Source organism: Tursiops truncatus, chromosome 3, assembly GCF_011762595.2.
Source record: "Tursiops truncatus isolate mTurTru1 chromosome 3, mTurTru1.mat.Y, whole genome shotgun sequence".
Classification (NCBI taxonomy): Eukaryota; Metazoa; Chordata; class Mammalia; order Artiodactyla; family Delphinidae; genus Tursiops; species Tursiops truncatus.
The window spans coordinates 169,687,578-169,711,410 of NC_047036.1; the positions used below are offsets into that span (position 1 = coordinate 169,687,578).

General features: G+C 57.2%; 1 protein-coding gene across 4 annotated transcripts; it reads right to left on the reverse strand.

Annotated features, from left to right (window-relative positions):
• Nucleotides 1-1,168: 1,168 nt before the first annotated feature.
• On the reverse strand, nucleotides 1,169-23,515 carry BTBD2 (BTB domain containing 2). Of its 4 annotated transcripts, none has more exons than XM_033854813.2 (10): nucleotides 23,097-23,515; nucleotides 19,633-19,728; nucleotides 11,795-11,914; nucleotides 7,966-8,122; nucleotides 6,791-6,896; nucleotides 6,422-6,619; nucleotides 3,179-3,371; nucleotides 2,947-3,034; nucleotides 2,509-2,655; nucleotides 1,169-2,131 (listed from the first exon to the last, which is right to left on the reverse strand). In XM_033854813.2, the coding sequence occupies exons 1-10, from the start codon at nucleotides 23,489-23,491 to the stop codon at nucleotides 1,970-1,972; spliced, it is 1,662 nt and encodes a 553-aa protein (XP_033710704.1). In that variant the 5' UTR covers nucleotides 23,492-23,515; the 3' UTR covers nucleotides 1,169-1,969. The 4 variants fall into 4 exon arrangements, with proteins under 4 accessions (XP_033710704.1, XP_033710703.1, XP_033710706.1 ...); XM_033854812.2 differs by having other exon boundaries at nucleotides 3,179-3,428; XM_033854815.2 differs by lacking the exon at nucleotides 19,633-19,728.
• Nucleotides 23,516-23,833: the final 318 nt, after the last annotated feature.

A 23,833-nucleotide genomic window follows, 5' to 3' on the forward strand; every position in this document is an offset into this window, starting at 1 on the left:
TGTAGGTTTGCCTAATATGGCCTTTATTATGCTGAGGTATGTGATAACTCCCATTTCTGAAGTACATGTGGATCGGTTTCCGTTTTCTCTCTTGCTTTGTAATTTTTGAGTTGCCGTAGGACATTGTCATGACAGCTGGTAGAGGCTTATACTGTCCGTCTCTCCAGAGGGTGAGTTGCACGTTCCTTTTGGCAGGTCACTGTGACCCTACATAGCTACACGTCTTGGGAGTGGGACGCAGATGTCTCGGGGGCTATTCTGACAACCCCACCATCTTGTTGCATCTTGTTGCCAGGCTTTGCTCCTACTCATGCCCACCTGCCATGGGTGCCCCAGCTGTGCCCTCATCTGACACCATTTGTCATCCTGTCCTGAGGCGGCAGCCCTGAACTGCAGTGGCCTCCAGGACAGACTGCTCTGGGGGCTACAGTGGAAGGCCTGGCCCCCCACCCCGTGGATCCCTCAGCTGGGGTCTGCCTGCAGTGTGGCTGGTCTCAGGAGGTGACACAGCCTGAGGGCCACAGTGGATCTCGGCAGCCAGCCCAGTCCTGGGTCTGGATCGTCCCTGCCTTGGAACAGTAAGATGCCACATCCTCCTTTGGGCCACCTCGGGTGTAAACTGTTACTTGCACCCAAGAGTCCTCACTGCACAGAAGGAGGGGCCAGGGGTGGGGTGTGAATGCAAGGGGACTCCCCTGGTGCAGAGCCAGCAGGGCCGCTCTGGGGTGCAGCCCCAGGTCCAGAGGGCAGAGCTGACAAGATCCCTGCATGGCTCACTGCAGTGGGGGCCCTGCTGACATCCTCAGAAAGTGCCAGGAGGCTCCCAGGGCTGCACCAGGGCACAGCCCCACTGCGTGGCCATCACCTGCTGGTGGCTCTGCCCACCCTGCCCAGGGTCCCTGATCGCTGCACAGCAGGGGCACAACGGGAGCCCCAGGGTTTTGTGCAGAGGACAGAGGGTCCGGGGAGGGTCCGCAGCCCACGTGGAGCCCCGCGTGATTTGGACGCCCCGAAGGTGAGAAGTCTGTGTCAGGAGATGGCCCCTCCTGTGGGCCCCCTAGCCCAGCTGGCCCCTCTAACGGTGGGGAAACAGATGCAGTGAGAAGGGCCAGGTCTCCAGCTGCCAGGGGCCCATTCTGCTGGGAAGCAGCACGTGGGTCAGGGCCGGTAAGTTTCTTTCCTTTATTTAAAAAAAAACATTTTGGGGTGTGGTGTGAGGACACACCTTCCATGGCTTCGGGGAGGACACAGGCTCCAGGTGGAAGCATGGGGGTGGGGAGGGGACAGTACCTGGGGGTCAGGGAGGGGCTGTGCCCTCCAGCACCTCCGTGCAGAGTGCTCGCTGGGGGCCGGGAGTGGGGCTACAGGATGTGCAGGTGGGCCAGCTGGGATGCGGCCCCTGCGTGTGGCCCGCAGCCTCGCCCTTCCCAGGCAGACAGGGTCTGCCGCCCGTGTCCACAGCTGCAGGGGCTGGGAGGGGCCGTCCAGGAGGGCTGGACAGGGATGGTCCTTCACTGGGCCCACGGGCTGGGCCTGGGGCTGGCAGGAAGCTGGCCCGCAGGACCTCGGGAGGGCTTGAGCCCGCATCCTAGGGGTGGGTCACGGTGGTCTGAGTGTCCCCAGTGAACAGAACAGAGGAATGCAGGACCCAGGCCCGCTAGGGGCCCCCGTACGTGGTCTCCTACCAGAGAAACGGGAATCCAAGATGCATTGCCACGTGCAGCTGAAACAAACACGAGGCAACACCCTACACGAATCCTATGGTCGGGCAGCTGGTCAGGCAACCCTGAGCTGCAGGGGCAGCGGGCGGACCCTCGGCTCAGGGCAGGGTCAGGCCGGCCCTGCCCCCCAAGTCCTGAGGGGTTGTCTCCCACTGCCCTGCCCATCCGCCACCTCGGAACAGAGGAGCCCTCCTGGCGCCCGGGACCGAGGCAGGGGGAGCAGCGGGTGTGGCGTGGGATGGGACAGCCTAGGTGTAGAAGATGACCTCAGGGATCTGCCCGTCCTCCACGGACGTGCCATTGTTGTTCCCGGCCGCGTAGCAGAAGGTGAAGCACGTCTTGGCCCCAGTCGTGGGCGACTCGTGGGTGACCTTGCGCAGGCCCTTGGTGCCGTAGTGGGAGTCCGGGCCCTGCGGGGTGGGGCCCGGCGGGTCAGGATGGATGTGCTGCGTTGGACAGGGCGCAGGATCCTGACCCGGCGCAGGCAGCAGGCCCTCCATGGCTGCGACGCAGGGTTGCGCGCTCCTAGCCCCACGTTGTCAGAGGTGGGCAATGGACTGGGAGGCAGGGTCCAAGTCGGGGTCCCAGGTACGGCTCAGGGGTCAGGTTCGGGGTCAGAGTCCCGGGTTTGGCTCAGGGGTCAGGATCAAGCTAGGGGTCGGGGTCCCGGGTACGGCTCAGGGACCAGGGTCAGGGTCTCGGGTTCGGCTCAGGGATCAGGGCTGGGGTCTCGGTCCTGGGTGGGGTGGGGCGGCAGGGGCGCGGCTAGGGTTGGGGTCGGGCACACCTTGAGCGTGGCGCAGGCCGTGTAGTTGACATTGGGCAGCACCTCCACCGGCTCCTTGAACATGACTCGGAAGGTGCTGGCGGAGCCGTCACAGCTGAAGCCTGTGTCGTTCTGGCCCAGGACCGTGTTGCTGTCTGTGTGGATGATCTGTGGGCCAGGAGCCAGGCACAGCTAACTCTGGCGCCCCGGCCCCTGTGCCCACCCGCAGAACCCCCAGGAGCCTGGAGCCCAGGGCTGAGCCCCACCTCCAGGCCCTGCAGCGGGGGGGTCCGACCCGTGACCTGCGCGAAGCAGGCCAGTGGCAGGAGTGGGGAGGCATGGTCCTGGGTCCCCCAGACTCCAGAACACTCGTGCCACCTTGGGGGAAACACAAGCAGACCCTCGACTGAGAGGGACGCAGTGGGATGTGGAGGGGCAGGGCCTGGAGGCAAGCGGTACCTGGATGTTCACTTGGTAATCGGTGGGGCCGTGGATTGAGCCATAGAGCCCGAAGCCAACCACGAAGATGCGCTTGTTGACCGAGAACCTGAACCCGTCAGAGGAGGGAGATGCTGAGCTAGCTCGACCGTCCAGTGCCCGCCCCTCCCCACGGAGGACCCCAGCCCCCCAACCCCCCCGCCGCTGTGCTCGCTGCCCGCGCCTCCCGGCCCTGCGCCCGGCCCGCACCTACCTGATGCGGTCGCTCGTGCCGCTGTAGCCCCAGCGGCTCTCCACCTGCTGGAAGCGGTTGACGCTGCACTCCTTCCCGCGGAGGCAGCAGCGTGGACGGTCAATGAAGTCCACGCGTGGCTTGGGGTTGACGGTGAAGTGCAGGAAGAGGCTGACCACCTCGCGGTCCACCAGGATGCCCGACTGTGCGGGCCCTGAGGGCACAGGGGCGGGTAGGGAAGGCTGGGCAGACCCCAAGCACGCAGAAGACGCTGGAAAGCATGGCACCCAGCCTCTCAACTCCTCAGCATCTTTCTTCTGCAGAACATCACCAGTCCAACCACCCCCGCGGGGGGATGGCCCTTCTGCCACGTTTGGGGAAGGGCCCGAAGCAGACATGGGGCCAATGCTCTGAGTTGCTGGCTAATCGGGCAAAATCCCCCTCACTGCCCCAGGCCTCCCCACCTCCACTGGGACCACCCCAGGGGACCACCGCTGTTCCACGGAGCACCCGCCGCCCTGCCCGTCCACCCCGGGCACCTACACAGACAGGGGGGATGCCAGCCCCCAAGAGAGGCCCAGAGTTGGAGAGGAGTCTGGAGGTGGGGGCCTGGATGTAGCCATGAGCTGGTGACGGGGCAGCGCGTGGGGCAGACAGGTGGTGCGGAAGGATTGTACACGCCTCTGCCCACCACCTGCACCGGGACAGGGTGCCTGACGCAGGCCTTACGGCACCACCCTTGCTTTACAAGAATCACTCATTCACCCGCTTTGAGCTCATTTCTGCGCAGGTCAGCCACAACCCGGCCCACTGCCCCAACAGCTCACAGGCACACAGGTCTGAGCAACAGGGCAAGAGAGCTCCATGGATCACAAGAGCAAGTTAAGATACAAAAGTGAACACAGGGCTTCCCCGGGGGTGCACTGGTTAAGAATTGCTTGCCAATGCGGGGAACACGGGTTCGAGCCCTGGTCTGGGAAGATCCCACATGCCGCGGAGCAACTAAGCCCGTGCGCCACAACTACTGAGCCTGCGCTCTAGAGCTCGCGAGCCACAACTACTGAGCCCGCATGCCACAACTACTGAAGCCCACGCGCCTAGAGCCCGTGCTCCGCAGCAAGAGAAGCCACCGCAATGAGAAACCTGCGCCACAACCAAGAGTAGCCCCCGCTCAGCACTAGAGAAAAGCCACACACAGCAACAAAGACCCAACACAACCAAAAATGAATGAATGAATGAATGAATAAATAAAAGTGAATACAGATAACCATTTTTTTTTTACATCTCTGCATAGAGAATACAGAAAGAAAAATACATCAGACCTCAGTTGTGACACACTGAGCCAGGGGAGTCTTTGGGGGAGTTTTTTTTCAAACTTCTACATTCTTGTAATTTCAAGTGGAACATAAGAAGCAGGAGAATTCTCTACAACACACTGAGTGACAAAGAGCTGAAGCCTCGCAGGCCATGCTGCAGAGGGACAAGGCCAGAGGCCCAGCACACAAGCCCTGGACACACACACACTCATCCCAGGCACTTGCAAGCTGAGGGGTGGTGGGCTGTTCTGGCCTGGAGGCCCATCATGGGAGAGTGGCAAGGGGGCCAAGGGTGAGGGGTGGCGCTTCTAGGAGACCTGAGACCCCGGATGATTTGGCGGCCAGGTGGCCTATGAGGAGAGTGGTTTCGGGGGTGCAAACGGGGCTGGAGAGGGGTCCAGCAAGGCTCACGCAGATGTCTTAGGCCAAGACAACTCAACACTATAGCTCGGGGCTCTCACCCGGGGCATCCTGCCCCCCAGGGGACACTGGGCAATGTTTGAGGACATCTGTGATCAAGACTGGGGTGCAGGCTTCCCTGGTGGCGCAGTGGTTGAGAGTCTGCCTGCCGATGCAGGGGACACGGGTTCGAGCCCTGGTCCAGGAAGATCCCACATGCCGCGGAGCAACTAAGCCCGTGAGCCAGAACTACTGAGCCTGCGCTCTAGAGCCCAAGAGCCACAACTACTGAGCCCGCAAGCCACAACTACTGAAGCCCACGCGCGTAGAGCCCGTGCTCCACAACAAGAGAAGCCACCGCACTGAGAAGCCTGTGCCCATAAGGAAGAGGAGCCCCGCTCGCCGCAACTAGAGAAAGCCAGCGCGCAACAACGAAGACCCAACGCAGCCAAAAATAAATAAACAAACATAAAAAAATAAAGCCCTCATACTGTTAAAGAAAAATGACTAGGGGTGCTCCTGGCATCGAGGGGGTGGGACCAGGGAGGCTGCTCCACACCCCACAGTGCCCAGGACGGCCGCCCACAGAGTAGGACCCGGCCCCATGTCTGCAGTGCCCAGGCTGCCTCGGTCACTGCTGTACTGCCAAGGCCAGGTACCCAGGAGGTGCTAAGTATCTGACGGATGAGTGACCCCCAGTGTGGAGACAGCCTCTGAGGCTTCGCCCCAGCACTGAGGGAACACCGTGGACCGCCAGATAAAATGCAGGACACCCAGTCAAGCCTTGATTTCAGATCAAAGAGGGCTGATCTCTAGGATAAGCGTCTCCCAGCTGCTGCACGGGACACACTTACACTAAAAAAATTGTTTGCTCTTGTTGCTAAATCTGGCAACCCTAAGCCTGGGTGGGAGCAGGGGCAGCACGGACCGGGGAGAGGCAGGACAGCGGTGCACCCGCCACGGGGCTGCATCACGGAGCCCCGTCCAGAACCTTCCAGGCCAGTTTGGCTCCAGGACCGTGGTCGGCACCGGCCATGAGAATGACATGAAGGGGAGGCCCAGGCCCAGGGGAGGGGTCGCCAAGCTGGCCACCACTGCCGCTGCTGCACATCCCCAAGACCCGAGTGTGCCCCAGCGCGAGAGGCAGGGTCAGGGCCAACCCCACCTGGGCCCAAGCCCAGGCCCGGCAGCAGCGGCCCACAGTCCCAGACACTGCCCACCCTTTCATGGGGCTCGTCAAGGACGTGGGCACCAGAGCCCAGCTCCCAGGACCTGAGCCCCAGACGGGACCCTCAGGGGCCTGGTACATTCAGACACGTGCGTGTGGACACCCGAGACGTGGGGGTGGGAGAGGCTGGGACGCGGGAGGGTCGGCATCTGGGGGTCATTCCATCTTCACCCACTTGAGCCAGTCCAGGCTCCCGCATGGACACGGCCAGCACCTGACCCGCTGTGGCCGGGCCGAGGGTCATGGGACTGAGTCACACGCAGCAGGGTCCCTGGGGTCACACCCCTCCTGAGCGTTCCCTCGGCGCCCCGTGACCGTTACCTGCAGCAAACTCCTCGATGGTCATCAGCGGGAAGCGGATGAGGGCCAACGCCTTGCCCAGAACCTTCCGCTTGTTCTCAGGCGTCACCTGCAGCTGCTGCCGCTGACACTCAGCCTCAGACCAGCGGACGACAGCGTTGAACAAGCGCACCTCGCGGATGCCCAGGGTGTCCCGCTCCAGCACGGCCACCAGCGTGTCTGCAGGGGAGGGGCCATCAGCGAGCGCCGGCCTCCATGGCCTCGGGGATGACCTCTGACCGGCTCGCGGCCAGGCTGTCCACGGCCCGTGCAGCAGCAAAGTGGGGCAGGCGGCGGGGCCTCGGTGGGACGCATGTGACCACCGAGCCCTCCCCGGCCCTGTGGCCTTACCCAGGTCGATGTCTGTGAAGCCCTCTGCAGTGATGGCGTCGGCCGTGTTCTTGTCGATGTTTTCCAGGCACAGGCTAGCGAGCTGTGGTTCGTCGAAAAGCCTCGCCTGCGGGGGAGAGAGCCTGTCAACACCCAGCCAGATGGACCCTGGCTCCAGACTGGGCACAGATTTCAAGTCCCGGGCACAGATTTCAAATCCTGGGCCGAGGGTCCAGAGGGATCTTCTTTCTTGAGGTTCACAGACTCTCAGTAACCACTGCCTGGGGCGGGGGTCAGGCCTACACCTCAAAAGCTGGGGCGCCTAGAGGTTCAGGCTGGAGGCGGGCCCAGTCGCCCCTTGCAGCAGGCAGGAGCCCGGGGGAGACGGCTGAGAGGACCCGTGGGACGCAGCAGCGCTGTGCTTCTGACCGAGAACTCGCACACGGGGCGGGGGCCGGGGACGGAGAACCTGTGGGGCAGCTCGACGCCCACACCCCTGTGCATCAGTCTCTGCCTAGGGCCTGGCTAGGAGGCTAGGACACCCCACGTGGCTGCAGCTCTCAGCAAATGGCCGGGAGCAGCCGGCCCCCACCCGACCGTCCAGGCTCTGGCCCTTGAGAGCGACTCAGCAGACGGGGCCAAGGCCCAGGTGCCATCTCAGCGAGGGGTCTGTGGAGCCACGATGACACTCGGGCTCTGCCCCGTCCCGCCAGGTTCCCAGCCCCCACAGTGGTCCAGGACCGCCACAGACCGTCAGACCGGACAACCCCAAAGGGTCCCCCTCCAAGAAACCTAGTACGGAACGCCTTTCCCCCCACACCTGAGCTCTGCACAAGGACACCAAAACGCCAACGGGAATCCTTTAGTAAATGACTGTTGTGAGGCCGGCCTGCCAACAAGGTGCACTGCACGAGAGGCGACCAGGGAAACACCGCGGTGCCACCAGGGGCAGGGACAAGGGCAAGATGAAGTGAGGGAGACACTCACCCGGGCGCAAGAGTTAAGCGGTGCCTAAACTCCGAAATTCCCCCATCCGTCCTCCCCTGCCCCGGCGTCCTTACTCGCACCCAGGCACCTGCATCCTTGCGCATGCTCCCCAGCGGGTCCCGCGCCCTCGCCCCGCCCCGCAGCCCTGCTCGCCCCGCCCCCTGTGGCCTCGCCCCGCACCTGCACACCTGCACCCCCCCGTCCCGTACCTGCGTCAGCAGCATGAACGCGTTGTCCGCCCGCAGGTTCTTCTTCAGGAACTCCACGCAGTGGGCCTCGAGCGCGGGCACCGCGTACTTCTTGGCGGTGTACAGCGTGGTCATGACCGTCTCAGGCCCGATCTGAACCTCGTCCGAGTAGAGAAACCTGGAGCGGGGTTGGGGGGGGGGGGGGGAGCGGACGGCGGCATGAGGACAGCCGCCCAGCCCCACCCACCGGCCTGGCCCGAGGAACCAACCGAATTAGCATCGGTCGCCCTCTGACCTGTGGATGTGACCCCGCAAAGGCAGTTACCCGGGAAAAGGAGTGCCCACAGGCAAACCCTGGAAACGAGTCTACACAGCAGGTAGGCCTCTGTCCGGCTCCTCCGTGGGCAGCACGGGATTTGCTCCGGGACGCGGAGAGGCTTCCGCACCACCACCACCCCCCCCCGCCCCGACCCCGCCACAGCCGACTGCCATGCCCGACCACTAACGGGACCAGAAATGCCGGCCGGAATCGCAGATACCGAATGTGTTGACCACTCGCCATCGGGCCGACTCTACATGTGGGTCAGAAGTCAGGGTCGATTACAAAACCACGGGGAGATGGTGAGAAATCACAACCCTGGTCCATCTGGTGGGAGCGCCTCAGAGGCGGCCCTGGGCGCACAGCTCACCCCTCTGCGTCCAGGAGAAATGACGCGTGTTCACAGCAGCGCGATCCACGCGAAACCACCCGAGTGTCCGTCCACGGGCACCATGGACACGGGATTGGGGGCGGGGTAGAGGAGCCCAACCGGGAGCCGCCCAAAGAGCACGTTCCTGGAAGGGGCCCCCCTCTCCTGGGACTCACTCCCCTGAGAATGCACAGGAAGCCCGAACAGCAGCGGCCGGCGGGGTCAGGGGCAGGACGGCCACCCATGGCAGCAGTGCGGAGGGGGACCTGGTAATGGGACAGGCCGAGACACGTGCGGGGAGATGGGGGAGCCCTTCACATGCCAGTGGAGATAGTGTCCACCCTCTCGGGGGGGCAGCTTGGTTACCAAAACGCAAGCTGATATGGGGAGAGAGATAGAGACAGAGAGACACAGGGATGGAGCGGGAGAAGGAGAGAACAGCCTTCCACCCCACATCTCACCAAGCTTAGACTAAGGCAGGGTTTGGCTTACTGCAACCCATCACCTGTTTGGGGTCTTGATTTTTTTTTATAGATATGACTTTTACATTTTTAAAAATTATGGTAAAATACATATAACATAAAATTTACCATTTTAACCATTTTTATCAGTAGCATTAGGTACGTTCATATTGCTGTGCAACCATCCCCACTATCCATCTCCAGAACTTTCTCATCTTCCCAAACTGAAATTCTGTCCCGACTCCCCCTCCCCCAGCCCCCGGCCCCACCATCTACTTCCTGTCTCTATGGAAGTGACTCCTCTAGGACCTCCTGTGAGTAGGTTCACACTGTATTTGTCCTTTTTCATCTGGCTTATTTCAATAAGCATCATGTCCTCAAGGTCCATCCTTGTTGGAGCAAGCGTCAGAATCCTTTTTTTTTTAATTTTAATTAATTTATTTATTTTTGGCTGCGTTGGGTCTTCATTACTGTGCATGGGGTTTCTCTAGTTGCGGCCAGCGGGGGCTATTCTTTGTTACAGTGCACGGGCTTCTCATTGCAGTGGCTTCTCTTGTTGCAGAGCACGGGCTCTAGGTGCACGGGCTTCAGTAGTTGTGACACATGGGCTCAGTAGTTGTGGCTCGTGGGCTCTAGAGCGCAGGCTCAGTAGTTGTGGCGCACGGGCCTAGTTGCTCTGTGTGTCCCCGTGTCCCCTGCATTGGCAGGTGGATTCTTAACCACTGCACCGCCAGAGAAGTTGCCAGAATCCTTTATGACATAAACGGGTGCTGAATTTCGTCAAAAGCTTTTCCTGCCATCTATTGAGATGATCGTATGGTTTTTATTCTTCAACCTCTTGATGTGGTGTATCACGCTGATTGATTTGCAGATACTGAAAAATCCTTGCAGCCCTGGAATAAATCCCATTTGATCATGGTGTATGATCCTTTTAATGTGTTACTGAATTCCAGAATCCTTTTGAAGGCTGAGTAATATTCCGGTGTGTGGATGGATCACACCTCGTTCATCCCTCAACTGTTCATGGACACTTGGGGTGTTCCCACCTTTTGGCTGTTGTGAATCAAGCTGCTGTGAACACGGGTGTGCAAATCTCTCTTCGAGCCCCCACCTCTCCCTTCTTTGGGGGATGTACCCAGGAATGGGGTTGCTGGAGCACATAGTGATTCTATGTTTAGCTTTTGAGGATCGTCCACTGTTTCCACAGTGGCTGCCTCATTTCACATTCCCACCAGAAGCACACGAGGGTCCCAATTTCTCCACCTCCTCGAGACAAGTCGTTTTGTTTGTTTGTTTTTTAATAATAGCCACCCTGGTGGGTGTGAAGTGATATCTCACCGTGCTTTTGTCCCCTATTTTGTACATAAAGTTTCCTTGGCCCACAGTCCTGCCCACAGTTTACAAATCCTTCCAGGCTGCTTTTGCAATGTCGGCGGGGAGCTGTGGAGACAGAGCCCCTACCCTCCCACCCACCCCGGGGCAGCCTGCGGCCCCTGGTCTGAGGGACCATCTGAAAAGTTGCCTAAAGACAGAGGAGTGAGATTATTCCACAAAGTGCTGTGATCAGCCCACAGGATTCAACACTGTTAGATGGAGCTGAAGGGAACCAGTTTACACCCTGCAGACACCAGAGGAAAAAAGGAGATGACGACACAGTGGGTGGGGAGGGGCGCTCTGAGCACGTGATATGAATGGGACCCGATATGAATGGGAGCAACCAGCCCCGCCCCGCCCGTGGGCCCCGCCCCCGTGGTGCTGAGAGGCAGGTTCACTCCATTTTCTTCCTTATGCTTTCTTTTCTCTTCTTTTCTTCTCACCCTCCCTTTTTCTCTCTCTCTCCCTTTTTTTCTGTGAGCCAATGCCATTTTTATAATCAGAAGGGGAAAAAAAATAAGCTCCCCATCTGAAGAGCTGTCTTGACTGTTCGGGATAACCTTTCAAGCCACCCAGACCATTTACACCAGGGTTTCCGGACAGGGGAAGACGGTGCTCCGCGGAGCAGGGAGGTGTATGGGAGTTCCACAGAGCTCGCCGGCCTCCTCCTCGGTGGAGTTGCAATCTGTGGGCGGCACTCCCACCCCCAACATCCACTATATTTGTTTTAAAGTCCTTGAGAAAAAATTTGAAACCCAGGAAGAAAAAATATAGGTGGAATTTAAAATTCTTGCCTCAGGCTATTTCTTCAAAAACTCTTGAAAGGATGAAAACTTAGGGACTCACACACGCTGCAGCGTGGGTGGACCTGGAACCGCGATGCTCAGTGAGAGCAGCAGATGCAGAAGGACACACAGGGTGTGATCCCACTGATGGGAAACGTCCAGAACAGGCAGATCCACAGGGACAGAGAGTGGGTTCCTGGTTGTCAGGAGCTGGGGGAGGGGGATGCCATTCCTTTGGGGGTGATGGAATGTTCTGGAATTAGAGGTGATGGTTGCACACTCTGTAAACATACTAAATGTCATTGAATTGTACACTTCACACGGGTGAGTTGTATGGTATGCAAATTACATCCTGATATTAAAGATACAAAAATGAAAATGGGGGGGGCGTCCAGAGCCCACCCCTCACTGAGGAGGTGAGTTCTAGAAATCTCCAGGGAGCTGGGGGCTCTGGAGGCAATGTCACCAGGGCTCTATTTTTTTTAAACATCAGGTGTGTCTGTCCCTCCCCCCAGGGCATGAAGGACCTGGAAAATCTTACTTGAGCAGTGCCAGGAAGGCAGCGGGCTCCACGTCCGGCAGCTCGATCTCGGTGGACGTGGTGGCCATTCCCCCGTTGAACATGGCATCAAAGACGGCGCTGCCCACGGCCAGCACGAACCTGGTGTGTCAGAGAAGACCCGGTTACCCTTCGCGAGGCCCAGCGGTCCCCACCGCCCGAGCCCGGGGGGCTGTCGGGGCCCCGGGACGTGGAAGGCGAGTGTCCCTGCAGCAGTGACACCCCAGCCAGCACCTGCAGCAGATGCTGTGCCCAGAGCATCCTGCCCTGGATGCTTCCGTTAGGAAGGCCCTGAGGACTGAGAAGGCAGCACGTGTGGATCGGTGGCAACAGAGGCCGGAGAAGCGAAATCGTCTCCCCAGGGGCTGAATGGCTTATGGCAGAGAGCTCATGCCCTCCCCACGCAACTCATTCACTCCCTCCCTCCGTCATTCCCTCCCTCCGTCATTCATTCACTCGCTCATTTGCTCATTCACTCACGGATTCACCCGATCATTCATTCACTCAACCACTCCCTCCCTCCGTCATTCATTCACTCACTCATTCCTTCACTCACTGATTGGCTCACCCACTGATTCATTCATTCATTCACTCCCTCATTCATTCGTCATTCACCTCATCCTTTCATTCATTCTTTCAGTGACTCACTCAACCACTCCCTGCCTCCCTCATTCACCCGCTCCTTCATCACTCCCTCCTCGCTCTACACACACGGCCCCCGTGCTGGGGCTGTGGGCACTGAGACCCTGGCCTTGTTGGAGGAAGGCAGCCACGGGTCCACGGCGTGGACAGCCTGACAGTGGGGCAGGAAGGAGAACGCAGGGCTGTGAGGGCGCAGTCAGGAAAGGCCTGGGGGGGTCACCTGAATCGGGCTGAGCCCGTGGGGAAGGGCGTGGAGGCCAAGGGAGCATCCAGACATGGGTGGCCATGGGGGCCTGCAGGTTCTGCCTGGCATCATGTGCCCACTGTGCTGTGCACCCGCGGTCCCCAGGGCCCGCCCCACAGCAGCCTACCCCGGGGCGGCCCTGCAGAGCCCCTGTCCTCTGGGTCTGCAAGGCCCCACATCGCAGCCCCTCCCGGGGTCCCCACGGTGACGCACGCAGGGCTCTGAGAGGCCACCCCCTCGCGGAACCGCTGGAGTCGGCAGCCACAGCCCGATTCCCGGCCTCTGCCCAGTGCCCGGGGGACGTTCCCACCGCTCCCAGCGAGCCCCACCCGGGCGGCCCCCTACTCTCCACAAAAAGAACTGCCTCCCACCCGCTCCTCCGTCGTGGACTGGTGCTCCCGGCCCCGCCAGGCCCTTGTCTGGTCCCCAGTCTGGCCCGGGGCTCTACGGCACCCCAAAGGCCAGACCAGCGATGGGGGCCAGGTGGGAAACCGAGTGTGAGTGTAGTGGGGTGAACAGTGTCTCCAAAGTCATGTCCATCTGGAACGTCAGGATGGTACCCTGTTTGGAAACGGGGTCTTTGCACATGCCATTTATTAAGATGAGGCCACCCAAATCCGGGCTGGCCCTAATCCAATGACTTATAAAAGGGAAATGTGGACCCAGACACACAGGGAGAGGTTACATATTGCCGGAGGCAGAGCCTGGAGCCCCAGAAGCCGGAGGAGGCGGGAAGGACCCTCCCAGGAGCCTCTGGAGGGGGCGCGGCCCTGCAGTACCCTGACCTTGGGCTTCTGGATCCCGGAACTGAGAGAGGACAGATCTGTGCGGCTTTGCCCATCCAGCGGCGGTGCTCATGCCCTGTGCTGCCCCACCGCGTCCTCGAAGCCCCGCTCATTCACCACCGCAGCTGGGCCCCTGGAGCCTCACTGCACTTCCCCACGCACACTCTCCATAAATAAAGTGTCTTCCGGTTCCTCCTTTCTTTCTAGATTAAACAAAGCATCTTGATCTCCCGCGGGGAAAACTTTCCCCAACGATTCACTGGCAGGAAGTAAGAGGAGGCCCAACTGGGCCTGTGTGTCTGTGCAGAGCCCCGGATGCCAGGCTGTATGCACCCTCAGTGCCCTCGGCGGACGTGGCGACAAACCCCAGGGCTGGCAAGGCCACTGGGTCGAAGGCGGGCTGAACATCTCCAAGGCTCCCCCACCCACAGCCTCACCCGCCGGCCCCTCGCTCGCCTCCCACCAGGAGTCTTCTACCCTCCCTTATCCATCCATCCTCAAAAACATGACGGTGAACACGGCAAATCAAAGCCACCATGAGACACCACCTCACCCCCACTAGGAAACGCCAGCTAGGATAGAAAATCCGGACAATGACCAGAGTTGCTGCGGATGTGGAGAGATCAGAGCCCTCGTGCAGGGCGGGTGGGGACATAAAGGGTGCAGCAGCGCTGGATGACAGGCCAGTGGGTTCATTGGAGGGTTCAACGTGGAGTTACCGTCTGACCCGGCAGTTCCACTCCTAAGTTGCGTACCCGAGAGAAACGAACACACACGTCCACATAAAACCTGTGCACAAGTGCTCACAGAGACACGATTCACAGACAGCCAAAGGCATCTGTCCAATATCAATGGACAGATGCCGGATGAACACAGTGTGGTCCCTCCATACATACAAGGAATGTTAGTTACCTTAAGAAGAAGGAAATTCCGACACATGTCACAGAGTGGATGGACCTTGGGGACGTGATGCTCAGTGAGACAAGCCAGACACAGAAGGACACACACTGTCTGATTCCACTCACAGGAGGTCCCTGGGGGAGTCAGATCCACAGAGACAGGAAGTAGATGGTGGGGCCAGGGGTTGGGGGCTGGGGGCTGGGGGAGGGGGAGTCAGTGTTTCATGGGGACAGAGCTTCAGTTTGGGAAGATGAGAAAGTTCTGGAGATGATGGTGGGGATCATTGCAAACAATGTGAATGTGCTTAATGCCACTGAGCTGTGCGCTTAAAAAGGGTAAAGAGGGTGAGCTTTATGGTATGTGTATTTTACCACAATTTAAAAATTTTAAAAAAAAGAAAGAATGACATACTACCCTGAAGGGGCAGGGAAGAAGAGGCCAGCTAAGTAGCTTTGGGAAACAGGTTAAAGGCCAAAAGAACTGCATACAAATACTGTGCTTTACTTAGTAAAAGTATTTTTCACAGGAGAGGGTTAGCAGCTCTGAAACTACTCTACATATCTAGGTTTGTGCTACCAAGTAGACGTGTGCAGAATGAGAGCCAGGGTCCTCATCGTGGGAGAAAACAGTTATAGATAAGGGCGGGGGGCTGGAATAAATTCTGGAGGGCTGAACCGAAATCAGAGCGATCAAGATGATCTCGTGGCTTTTAGACAGGTAGCTGGATGGTGGATGGATGGACAGATGGACAGACGGGTGGAGAGACACAAATAAACAGAGATATGTGTGTGTTGGTACATTTCCTCACCCTACCTGCTAAAAAGGTCTCTAAACAACAACACCCCAGCAGCAGCGGGCACACCCAGCACCCAAGTCTTGGTTTCTAAATACCATTTTCCACTAAAACGAACCAGAGCTCCTTGGAGAAATGGCTGACTGCAGGGCTGGGGCAGGGGAAGGACAAGACGAGCTTGGAGTATCTTGTGGCGCCAGAAAGTAAAAACACGCTCCAACATGACAGGGAAATGTTGAACAGACACAGGAGCCAAATCTGGGACGATACGAACAACAAAATAATGTTCGTGTCGGATGATGACCCCCAGGATAAAATCAATATCCATGAGTCCATGATGAAATAAATATATAACTGAAGAAATGGATGAGTAAGGGAGAAGGGACAGCTCTTCCCTTTAGAACCCCAGTTAACAAATGCAGAGGGAGTTACGGAAATAGGAAATCACCATATGGCAGGTGCTAGAGTAAATAACTCTTTCCAGCAGGAACCACCATACACCAGCGGGCAAAGCAGGAGGGGGAAATGGGATGTCTGTACAGTCCCAAAGTATCCCTCGGGAAGGGTGATTTACAAGGAGACGGTGGTGACATCCAGTGGAGAAATCTACCCCATGACCAAGGCTCACGTCACCAGAGATGGGACAGATGGATGTCACGGGCTCAGAAGTTTTACATTCAAACACACAAAGGGAATGAAAGGAGAAAGGTGGGGAAAGACATACCTTGCATTCGGAAACCACCAGAGAGCTGGAGTGGCTACACAGATATCAGACAAGACAGACGTGAAAAAAAAAAAAAAAAAAGACAGACGTGAAGATGAGGAATATTACTGAACAATGGACGTTTCATGTGAACAGAGGGTCAGTACATGGGGACAGGTAACAGTACAAATGAATACACAACAGAGTCCCAAACTACACGAAGCAGAAACTGACTGTTAAAGGAGAAAGAGGCAATCCAACAATTATCGTTGGAGGTTCTGATGCCTCACTCTCCACAACTGACAGAACGGCCAGACAAAATCGGCAAGAATACAGAAGACTGAACAGTGCTGCCAAGCGACCTTTACGGAACCCTCAGCCAACGACGGCAGAATGCACGCTCTTAGGCGCAATGGCACATTCTCCAGGACAGACCACATGCAAGGCCAAACAAAGATACTCAGAGGCACTGAAAGCAGTCAAAGCATGTTCTCCAAAGAGAGGAATTAAACTCCGTACCAACAACAGAAAGACCTCTGAGAAATCCCCAAATATTTGGAAATGAAACAACCCTTCTAAGTAACCCATGGGTCAGAGAAGGAACACAAGGGAAATTAGAAAAGATCTTAACTGGAACAAAAATGCAAACACGGCGCATCAAAATGTAAGGGATGCAGCTAAAACAGTGCTTAGAAGTAAACATTATATATGTATTAAATAAAGATCTAAAATCAGCAAGGTGAGCTTCCAGTAATTCCCTGGTGGTTCAGTGGTTAGGACTTGGCACTTTCACTGCCGGGGCCTGGGTTCAATCCCTGGTTGAGGAACTAAGATCTCGCAAGCCATGTGTGGCATGACCAAAAAATAATTAATTAATTTAAAAAATTAAATCAGCAAGGTAAGCTTCCATCTCAAGAATCTAGAAAAGGAAGAGCAAATCAAGCCCAAAGAATGAAGAATATAATAAAAGTGAGAGGAGGAATTAATGAAACTGGGAATGGGAAAATAGAGACAATACAATGAAACCTAAAGGTCACTCTTTGGGGGTGGGGGGCGGGGAAATCAACAATTGCTAGAACTTTAGCTAGACTGACCAAGAGAAAAAAACACAGGTTACCAAAATCAGGAATGAAAAAGGCAACATTACTACAGACCCTATAGGTGCTAAAAGAACTTTGAAACAACTTTATGCCAACAACTTAAGACAACTTAGAGGAAATGGACGACTTCCTGGAAAGACTTCCTGCCAACACTCACTGGTGAAGAGAAAATCTAAACAAACACATAACAAGTAAGTGAACTACTCATTAATAATCTTCCGGAACTTCCCTGGTGGCGCAGTGGTTAAGAAACTGCCTGCCAATGCAGGGGACACGGGTTCGAGCCCTGGTCCGGGAAGATCCCACATGCCACGGAGCAACTAAGCCTGTGCGCCCCAACTACTGAGCCCGCGTGCCACAACTACTGCAGCCCACGTGCCTAGAGCCTGTGCTCTGCAACAAAGAGAAGCCGACACAAGAAGCCCACGCACTGCAACGAAGAGCAGCCCCACCTCGCCGCAACTAGAGAAAGCCTGTGCACAGCAACAAAGACCCAAAGCAGCCAATTAAAAAAAAAAAAAATCTTCCCACTGGGACTTCCCTGGTGGTGCAGTGGATAGGACTCTGCGCTCCCAATGCAGGGGGACCGGGTTCAATCCCTGATCAGGGAACTAGATCCCACATGCATGCCACAACTAAGGAGCCCACCTGCCGCAACTGAGGAGCCCTCAAGCCGCAACTAAGGAGCCCGCCTGCTGCAACGAAGACCTGGCGAGACCAAATAAATAAATAAATATTTTTAAAAATCTTCCCACACAGAAAAGCCCATTCGCAGAAGAAATAATACCAACCCCATGCAAACTCTTCCAGAAAGGGGAGGGGGAGGGAATATTTCCCAACTCACCTATGAGGCCAAAGACACTCTGGAACCCTCGGGCACCAGTGGGGGGTGGGGAATGGGGCGGCCACTTTGGAAACCAGTTTGGCAGTGTCTTAAAATGTCACATTACCCTGTAATTGCAACATGCGACCCCTAGGTATTCACCCAAGAGAAAAGGAGCAGTTCTTCCACAGGCATATTTCCACACGAATGTGGAATGTTCATGGCAGTATGATTCCTCGTAATGAAAAGCTGGAAATAACCCATATAACCCATATGCCCATCGACTGGTGAGTGGACAAGGCATGGTCCATCCATGCAATGGAATTCAGCAGTAACGTGAGTTGCTTTAGCAACACAAAGAAATGAACTGCCGATACAACGGTGTGGGTGGACCTTATAAACAGCACACTCAGCGAAAGAAGCCAGACCAAAGCCTACACATTCTATCATTCAATTCTATGAAATTTCTGCAAACAGCAAAACTAGAGAGAAAGAAGGAGGTCAGTGATTGCCCAGGGATCAGGGTGGGAGTGGGGAAAGGGGCTTCTGGGGGTGACAGAAGTGCTCCCAAACTGGGCTGTGGCAGTTGTCACACAAATGCATAATTTTCTACATGGCCAGTTGTCAGATCAAACAAACCAAAATCCATTAAAAGCACTCGATAACATCCCATGCCCACACTTCATGGAAACTCTTAGTGAACAGGGGATGGAAAGAAACTTGTTACTGTATTAAAAAGGATTTGTCAGAAACCAGTATCAACGATCACATTGAACTGTGAAAAACACCTCTGTTACGGAACAATGCCCCTGGTGGTCAGAAATGCAATCAGAACAGAAAAAATGAGGCAGAAATATGAGAGAGAATGAGAAATTAATTGCCCATAACGTGACTGTCTCACTTAAAACTCTAAATTCAGGGCTTATTTAAATCTAAATTAAAATTAAGGTAAATAAAAGATTCAGTTTGGGAATTCCCTGGTGGTCCAGTGGTTAGGACTCTTCGCCTTCACTGCCGAGGGCGCAGGTTCAACCACTGGTTGGGGAACTAAGACCCCACAAGCCACGCAGTGTGTCCGAAAAAACAAAACCAAAAAAAAGGATTCAGTTCCTCAGTTGCAAGAGCCACAATTCAAGTGCTCAGCAGCCACAAGTGATTAGTGGCCAGGACTGGAGCGCATAGATCTAGAGCAATCCCAACATCACAGAAAAGTCTACTGGACAGTGCCACACCACAGAATCAGTGGAGCAATTATTAATGCTAGGAAGTGTTCAGAAAGAAATCGTTCAAATAGACAAAAATAAATGCGCAAAAAATCTACAGCTTCCCAGCAAGAACCAACTAGAAAAAATACAATGGAGAAATTACTCACAACAGAGAAAAAACAAACAAAAACTAACCAGAAACTTAGCAATATACGTGCAAGACCTATTTGAATAAACTACAAAACTTCCCTAAGGTTTCACAAAAATGCCCTGGATAAACACGTTCCCAGATATATTTTGTATTCTAAATTGTCAGCTCTCCCAACCTGTATCTCTGCAAAGACCAATTCCTCCAGGCAATTCCTTTAGCATTTGATAAATTGATTCTAAAGATCATAAGGAACCACTGAGGCAGAGGCTGGTCAACTCAGCCCTGGGACTCAATCTGGCCCACCGCTTGTTTTTGTAAATAAAGTTTTATTGGCACACAGCCACACCCATTCATTTCTGTCTTAATGCATTTGTGTTGCTATGCCAGAATTAAGCAGTTGGGACAGAGGCCGTGTGGCCTGCTGATACTATATACTATCTGGCTCTTTACAAAACTTTGCTGGTGCAAATTTACCTGAAGGTAAGTCCCACAGGGAAAGAGATGTCTTCTGTCAGCACTGTTTCAATGACTGTTGGATGCAGGGAGGGACAGACGGATGGATGATTGATTCTGGAAGAGTTAAGTGTGTGAGACGAGCTGAAAAAAGTCTTGACAAGGAGTAAAACTGGGAAGAACAGCCACGCAGTTCTCAAAACCCACCATAAACCCACAGTCATCAAAAAACGTGTTACTGGGCTAAGCACACACAGATCGATGAAGGAGAAGGGACCCCAGACACAGACTGCTCCACTTCTGGGACTTCTCTGCACTGCTAAGTTTTCCATGATAGATGAATAAAGGTATTTTAGATATTAACGTGGGACCATCCGATTTGTGCACAGTGCTACCCTGAAGACGCTCGGTATTTCCTCAGAGGGAGCCCCGCGAGCGCAGACAGTGGACTCACAGGTTTCCTGAGCACCTGCCGTGCCAGGCATTTTCCTGGGCCTAGCAGGAGGGAGAGAAGCAAAACCCTGGGGCGGTCCAGTGGCGGGGACTCCGCGCTTCCACTGCCAGGTGCCGGGGTTCAATCCCTGGTTGGGGAACTAAGATCCCACAAGCTGTGACTCAGACAAAAAAAAAAAAAAAAAAAAAAAAAAAAAAAAAAAATCCTGCTCACAGGAAGCCAATGACGGCAGTCGCAGAGAAAGTTAGGAGGAGAAAGCTGTCAAAACGCCGTGCAGGGCGAGGGGGTGGGGCTAAGGCGACTGGGGGCGTGGGGCAGGGGGAGGCTCCGAGTGAGGTACGAACTTGTCCGGGTGCCATCACTCATGCCAGGCCCTCCTGTGTCCCACGCCCCGGGTCACCCCGTACCCAGAATTCATGGCCCCAGCCTGAGACCACCCCAAGCCTGGGTCCTGGGAAATGGTGGGTCCAGACCCCATGGCCTTCCTCAAAGTTAGCACGAGCCCCTCCCCGGCTCGGCCCTGCTCCCCAGTCACCAGCTCAGGATGCTCTCCGCCCCAGGCCCGCATCCAGGATGCCACGTGGCTTTCACTTGTGTCCTCAGGCTCCTCCCAGGACTGGCTGGCGTCCTGCAGCATGGCCCCAAGCTGGGTTTATCTGGTATTTTCTCCGATAGGACCAGGTGTACTGGTTTCCTGGGGCTGCTCTAACAAATTACTGCAAATTGGGTGACTTGAAAGAACAGGAATTTCCTCTCTCACATTCTGGAGGCCGCATGTCCAAGGTCAGTGTGTCCCAGGGCTGTGCTGCCCCCGGAGGGTCCCGGGGAGGGTCCCCCTCTTGCCTCTTCCAGCTTCTGGGGTCCCAGGTGTCCTGGGCTTGCGGCCGTGTGTCCTTCCCATCTCTGCCTCTGTTGTCACATGGCCGTCTTCTCTCGGTCTCTCCTCTGTCTCTCATAAGGATCCTTGTTGGATTTAGGGCCCGTTCAGATAATCCAGGATGATCTCTTCTTGAAACTCTTAATCACATCTACAAAGACCCTTTTTCCAAATAAGGTCCCGTTCACAGGTTCTGGGTGTCAGGATGTGGACACACCTTGTCGGGGGCCACCATTCAACCCACTACACTGGGGTTAAGGGTTTGGGGTGGAGCACACTGAGGTGAGGTGCCCTTCTCATTGATTCCTTCTAGGGGGACCCTGACACCCCCAGGACATCACCCTGAGGTCGACCTTGACCACCTGGCTGAGGTGGCATCTGCCGGGTTCCCCCAAGGCGGGATTCCAATCTACTCTTTACAAGCAAGTCCCCAGATCCAGCCCACCTGGGACAGAGGCGGGAGTTAGGTCCAGCCCGGGAGCATGGCGCACGGTATTAGGAATTTTCCCCACTCCTGTCTGTGTTCCATCAGTGAGGCTGCGAGGTGTTTCCTGTATGCGTTGGGTCACATCCCCACCTGCATTGTAAGCCAGCCTATATGGAGGATGAGCCCCAGGCCACTGTGATAAGGACCTGGTTGGGTCACAGGGTCCACCCTCCCTGTGGCCCTGGGAAGGAGGTGTCTGAGTGGTCAGTCCCAGGTCCTGGGGGGTGGGGAGGTGGGGGGGGACTGAGGCTCAGCAGAACCCAGGGTCACTCACGGTACAGTCATCTACCTGATAGCTACAGGTAAAATGTCAACAATGCATATGAAATAACAACCCAAAGGCTGAAAAGACAAAGAACCAGAACCTTCGATCTGGGAGGTCCACACAGCAGGAATGTGGGACAAGAAAGGCATGACGGAGGCTGGGGGCTCACAGGTGACACATCAACTGGCCCCCTACTCACAGCTTGCGGGAGAGGTGGGAGGGCCACAACACACACACACAGGGCACGGAGGTACTGGGGACCGCATCACGGGCCTGGAAGCTTCCTTGGACAGGAATCTAGACCCAGTTGTATATAAATAACCAAAAAAAGCCAGAAAGAGGAATCTCGAAGGCACAAGTTAAATAAAGGCCACACGTCAGAAAGGTGGGGAGGACCCTCACAGCAGGTTGGGGGACACTCCAGGCAGAGTGGTGAGAACCCCTGCAGCCCCCCTCCCCAGACAGAACCCTCCCCAGCACCCCCCAGCGAGCAGGGGCAGAGGAACCAGCAGTGGGCAGGACGCTGTCTGACATCACTCCCACCCTACCCAGGAGTCTGGGTGCTGCACCCTGGAGACTGGCAGAGGGATGGGGCCTGGACCAACACCCCCCCGCCTTTCGAAAGGAGGCCTGTGGGATGGGGCGTCGTAGAGCTGGGTGACTGCAGAGCTGGGAGTCACTGGGGGTCCTGGGTTCACAAGGTGGGAGTCTGGTGGGGCTCTGGGGGTCTCAGCCCCAGAAGGATGGGGCACTTGGGGGAGGAGGTCACTGGGGCAGGAAGGAGGAAATGGAGGGAGATGGTACTGTCTGGGGGTCCTCGGGCTGGCCAGGCTGGGGGTTGCAGGGTCTGGGGAGCCTGGCAGGGGCTGAGGGGTCACAGGGATGCTGCGGGTGGAAGAGGTCACTGGGTCTGGGAGATCCTGGCCAAGGTGGCAGGGTCAGGGGTCACAGAGCCAGGAGACGCTGATGAGAGTGGAGGAGCAGGGGTCGCAGGACCAGAATACGGCCAGTATCTGGAAGTACGAGTGGAAGGGGGCCTGGCAGGGTCACAGGGCCTAGGGGTGCTAGGGCCCGGGGATGGTGATTACTGGAAACAGCAGAGTCCCAGGGATGGTGGGTGTCCCGGGGTGAGGGCAGGTCCCTGAGACCAGCAGGGGTTCCAAGAATAACGGGTTGGGTCCTGGGACGACGGGGTCCTGAGGGTGGTGGGGTCCCGGGAACGGCAGGGGTTCCAAGAAGGGCGGGTCCTGGGGGATGACTAGGTCCCCGGGGATGGCGGGTATCCCCGGCGGGGGGGAGGGGTGGCGGGATCTCAGGGATGGCTGAGTCCCGGGGGCTGGCGGGGTCTGGGCCCGGGGATGCTGGGTCCCCGGGGGCGGCGGGTCCCGGGACGGCGGCCCACCTGTGCGCCGGGATGCGCTGCGCGCCGAGCCCCTTGCCCACCAGGAAGTGCACGTCGCAGAGCACCTCGTTGTTGAAGAGGAAGGCGAAGCGCTCCTTCACCGTGGGCTTGGTGGCCTGCCAGTTGTAGACGGGCTCGCGCAGCAGCGCCCCCGCCCCCGGCTCCTCGGCCGCCCGCTCCCCGCCCGCAGCGGCCTGCGCGCCCGGCCCCGGCCCCGACACCGACACCGGCGGGGGCGGCCCGGGGGCGGCGGGGGCCGGGGCGGCTGCGGCAGCGGCGGCGGCTGCGTTGCCGGGGGCCGGGGCGGCATTGGCGCTGGGCCCGGGGCCGCCCCCCGCGCCCGGGCCGACCCCCGGCGGGCACGACGCGCGCCCGCCGCTCCCACCCGCCGCCATCTTGTCGGTGCGGCGCCCGGCGGGGCGGGGGCGGGGCGGGGCGGGCGGGGGGAGGGCCTGGGAGGGGGAGGGGAGGGAGGCGAAAGGAGGGGGCAGAGAAGGGGGAGAGGGGGAGAGGGGAGGGGGAGGATGTGGGGGACTTGGAGAGCAGGGAGGAGAAGGGAGGGGGCCGGGGAGGGGCTAGGAGGAGGGAGGGGGCGGGGCAGGGGCACGCGGGGGCAACGGACCTCGTACCTCCGACCGTGGGCCTGGACCCCAGGCCGCAGACCTCAGACATGGGACCCCAAGTGCTAGATCTCGTACTTCACACCCGGGACCCGGACCCCGGACTCTATATCCTTT

Coding starts and splice junctions, on each gene's coding strand:
- BTBD2 (XM_033854812.2), bottom strand. CDS start 23,491: ATGGCGGCGGGTGGGAGCGGCGGGCGCGCGTCGTGCCCGCCGGGGGTC. Junction 8,123..11,794: donor GCCTTCCTGGCACTGCTCAA/GTAAGATTTTCC, acceptor ACCCCGCTCCAG/GTTTCTCTACTCGGACGAGG. Junction 6,620..6,790: donor CTTCACAGACATCGACCTGG/GTAAGGCCACAG, acceptor CCTCCCCTGCAG/ACACGCTGGTGGCCGTGCTG.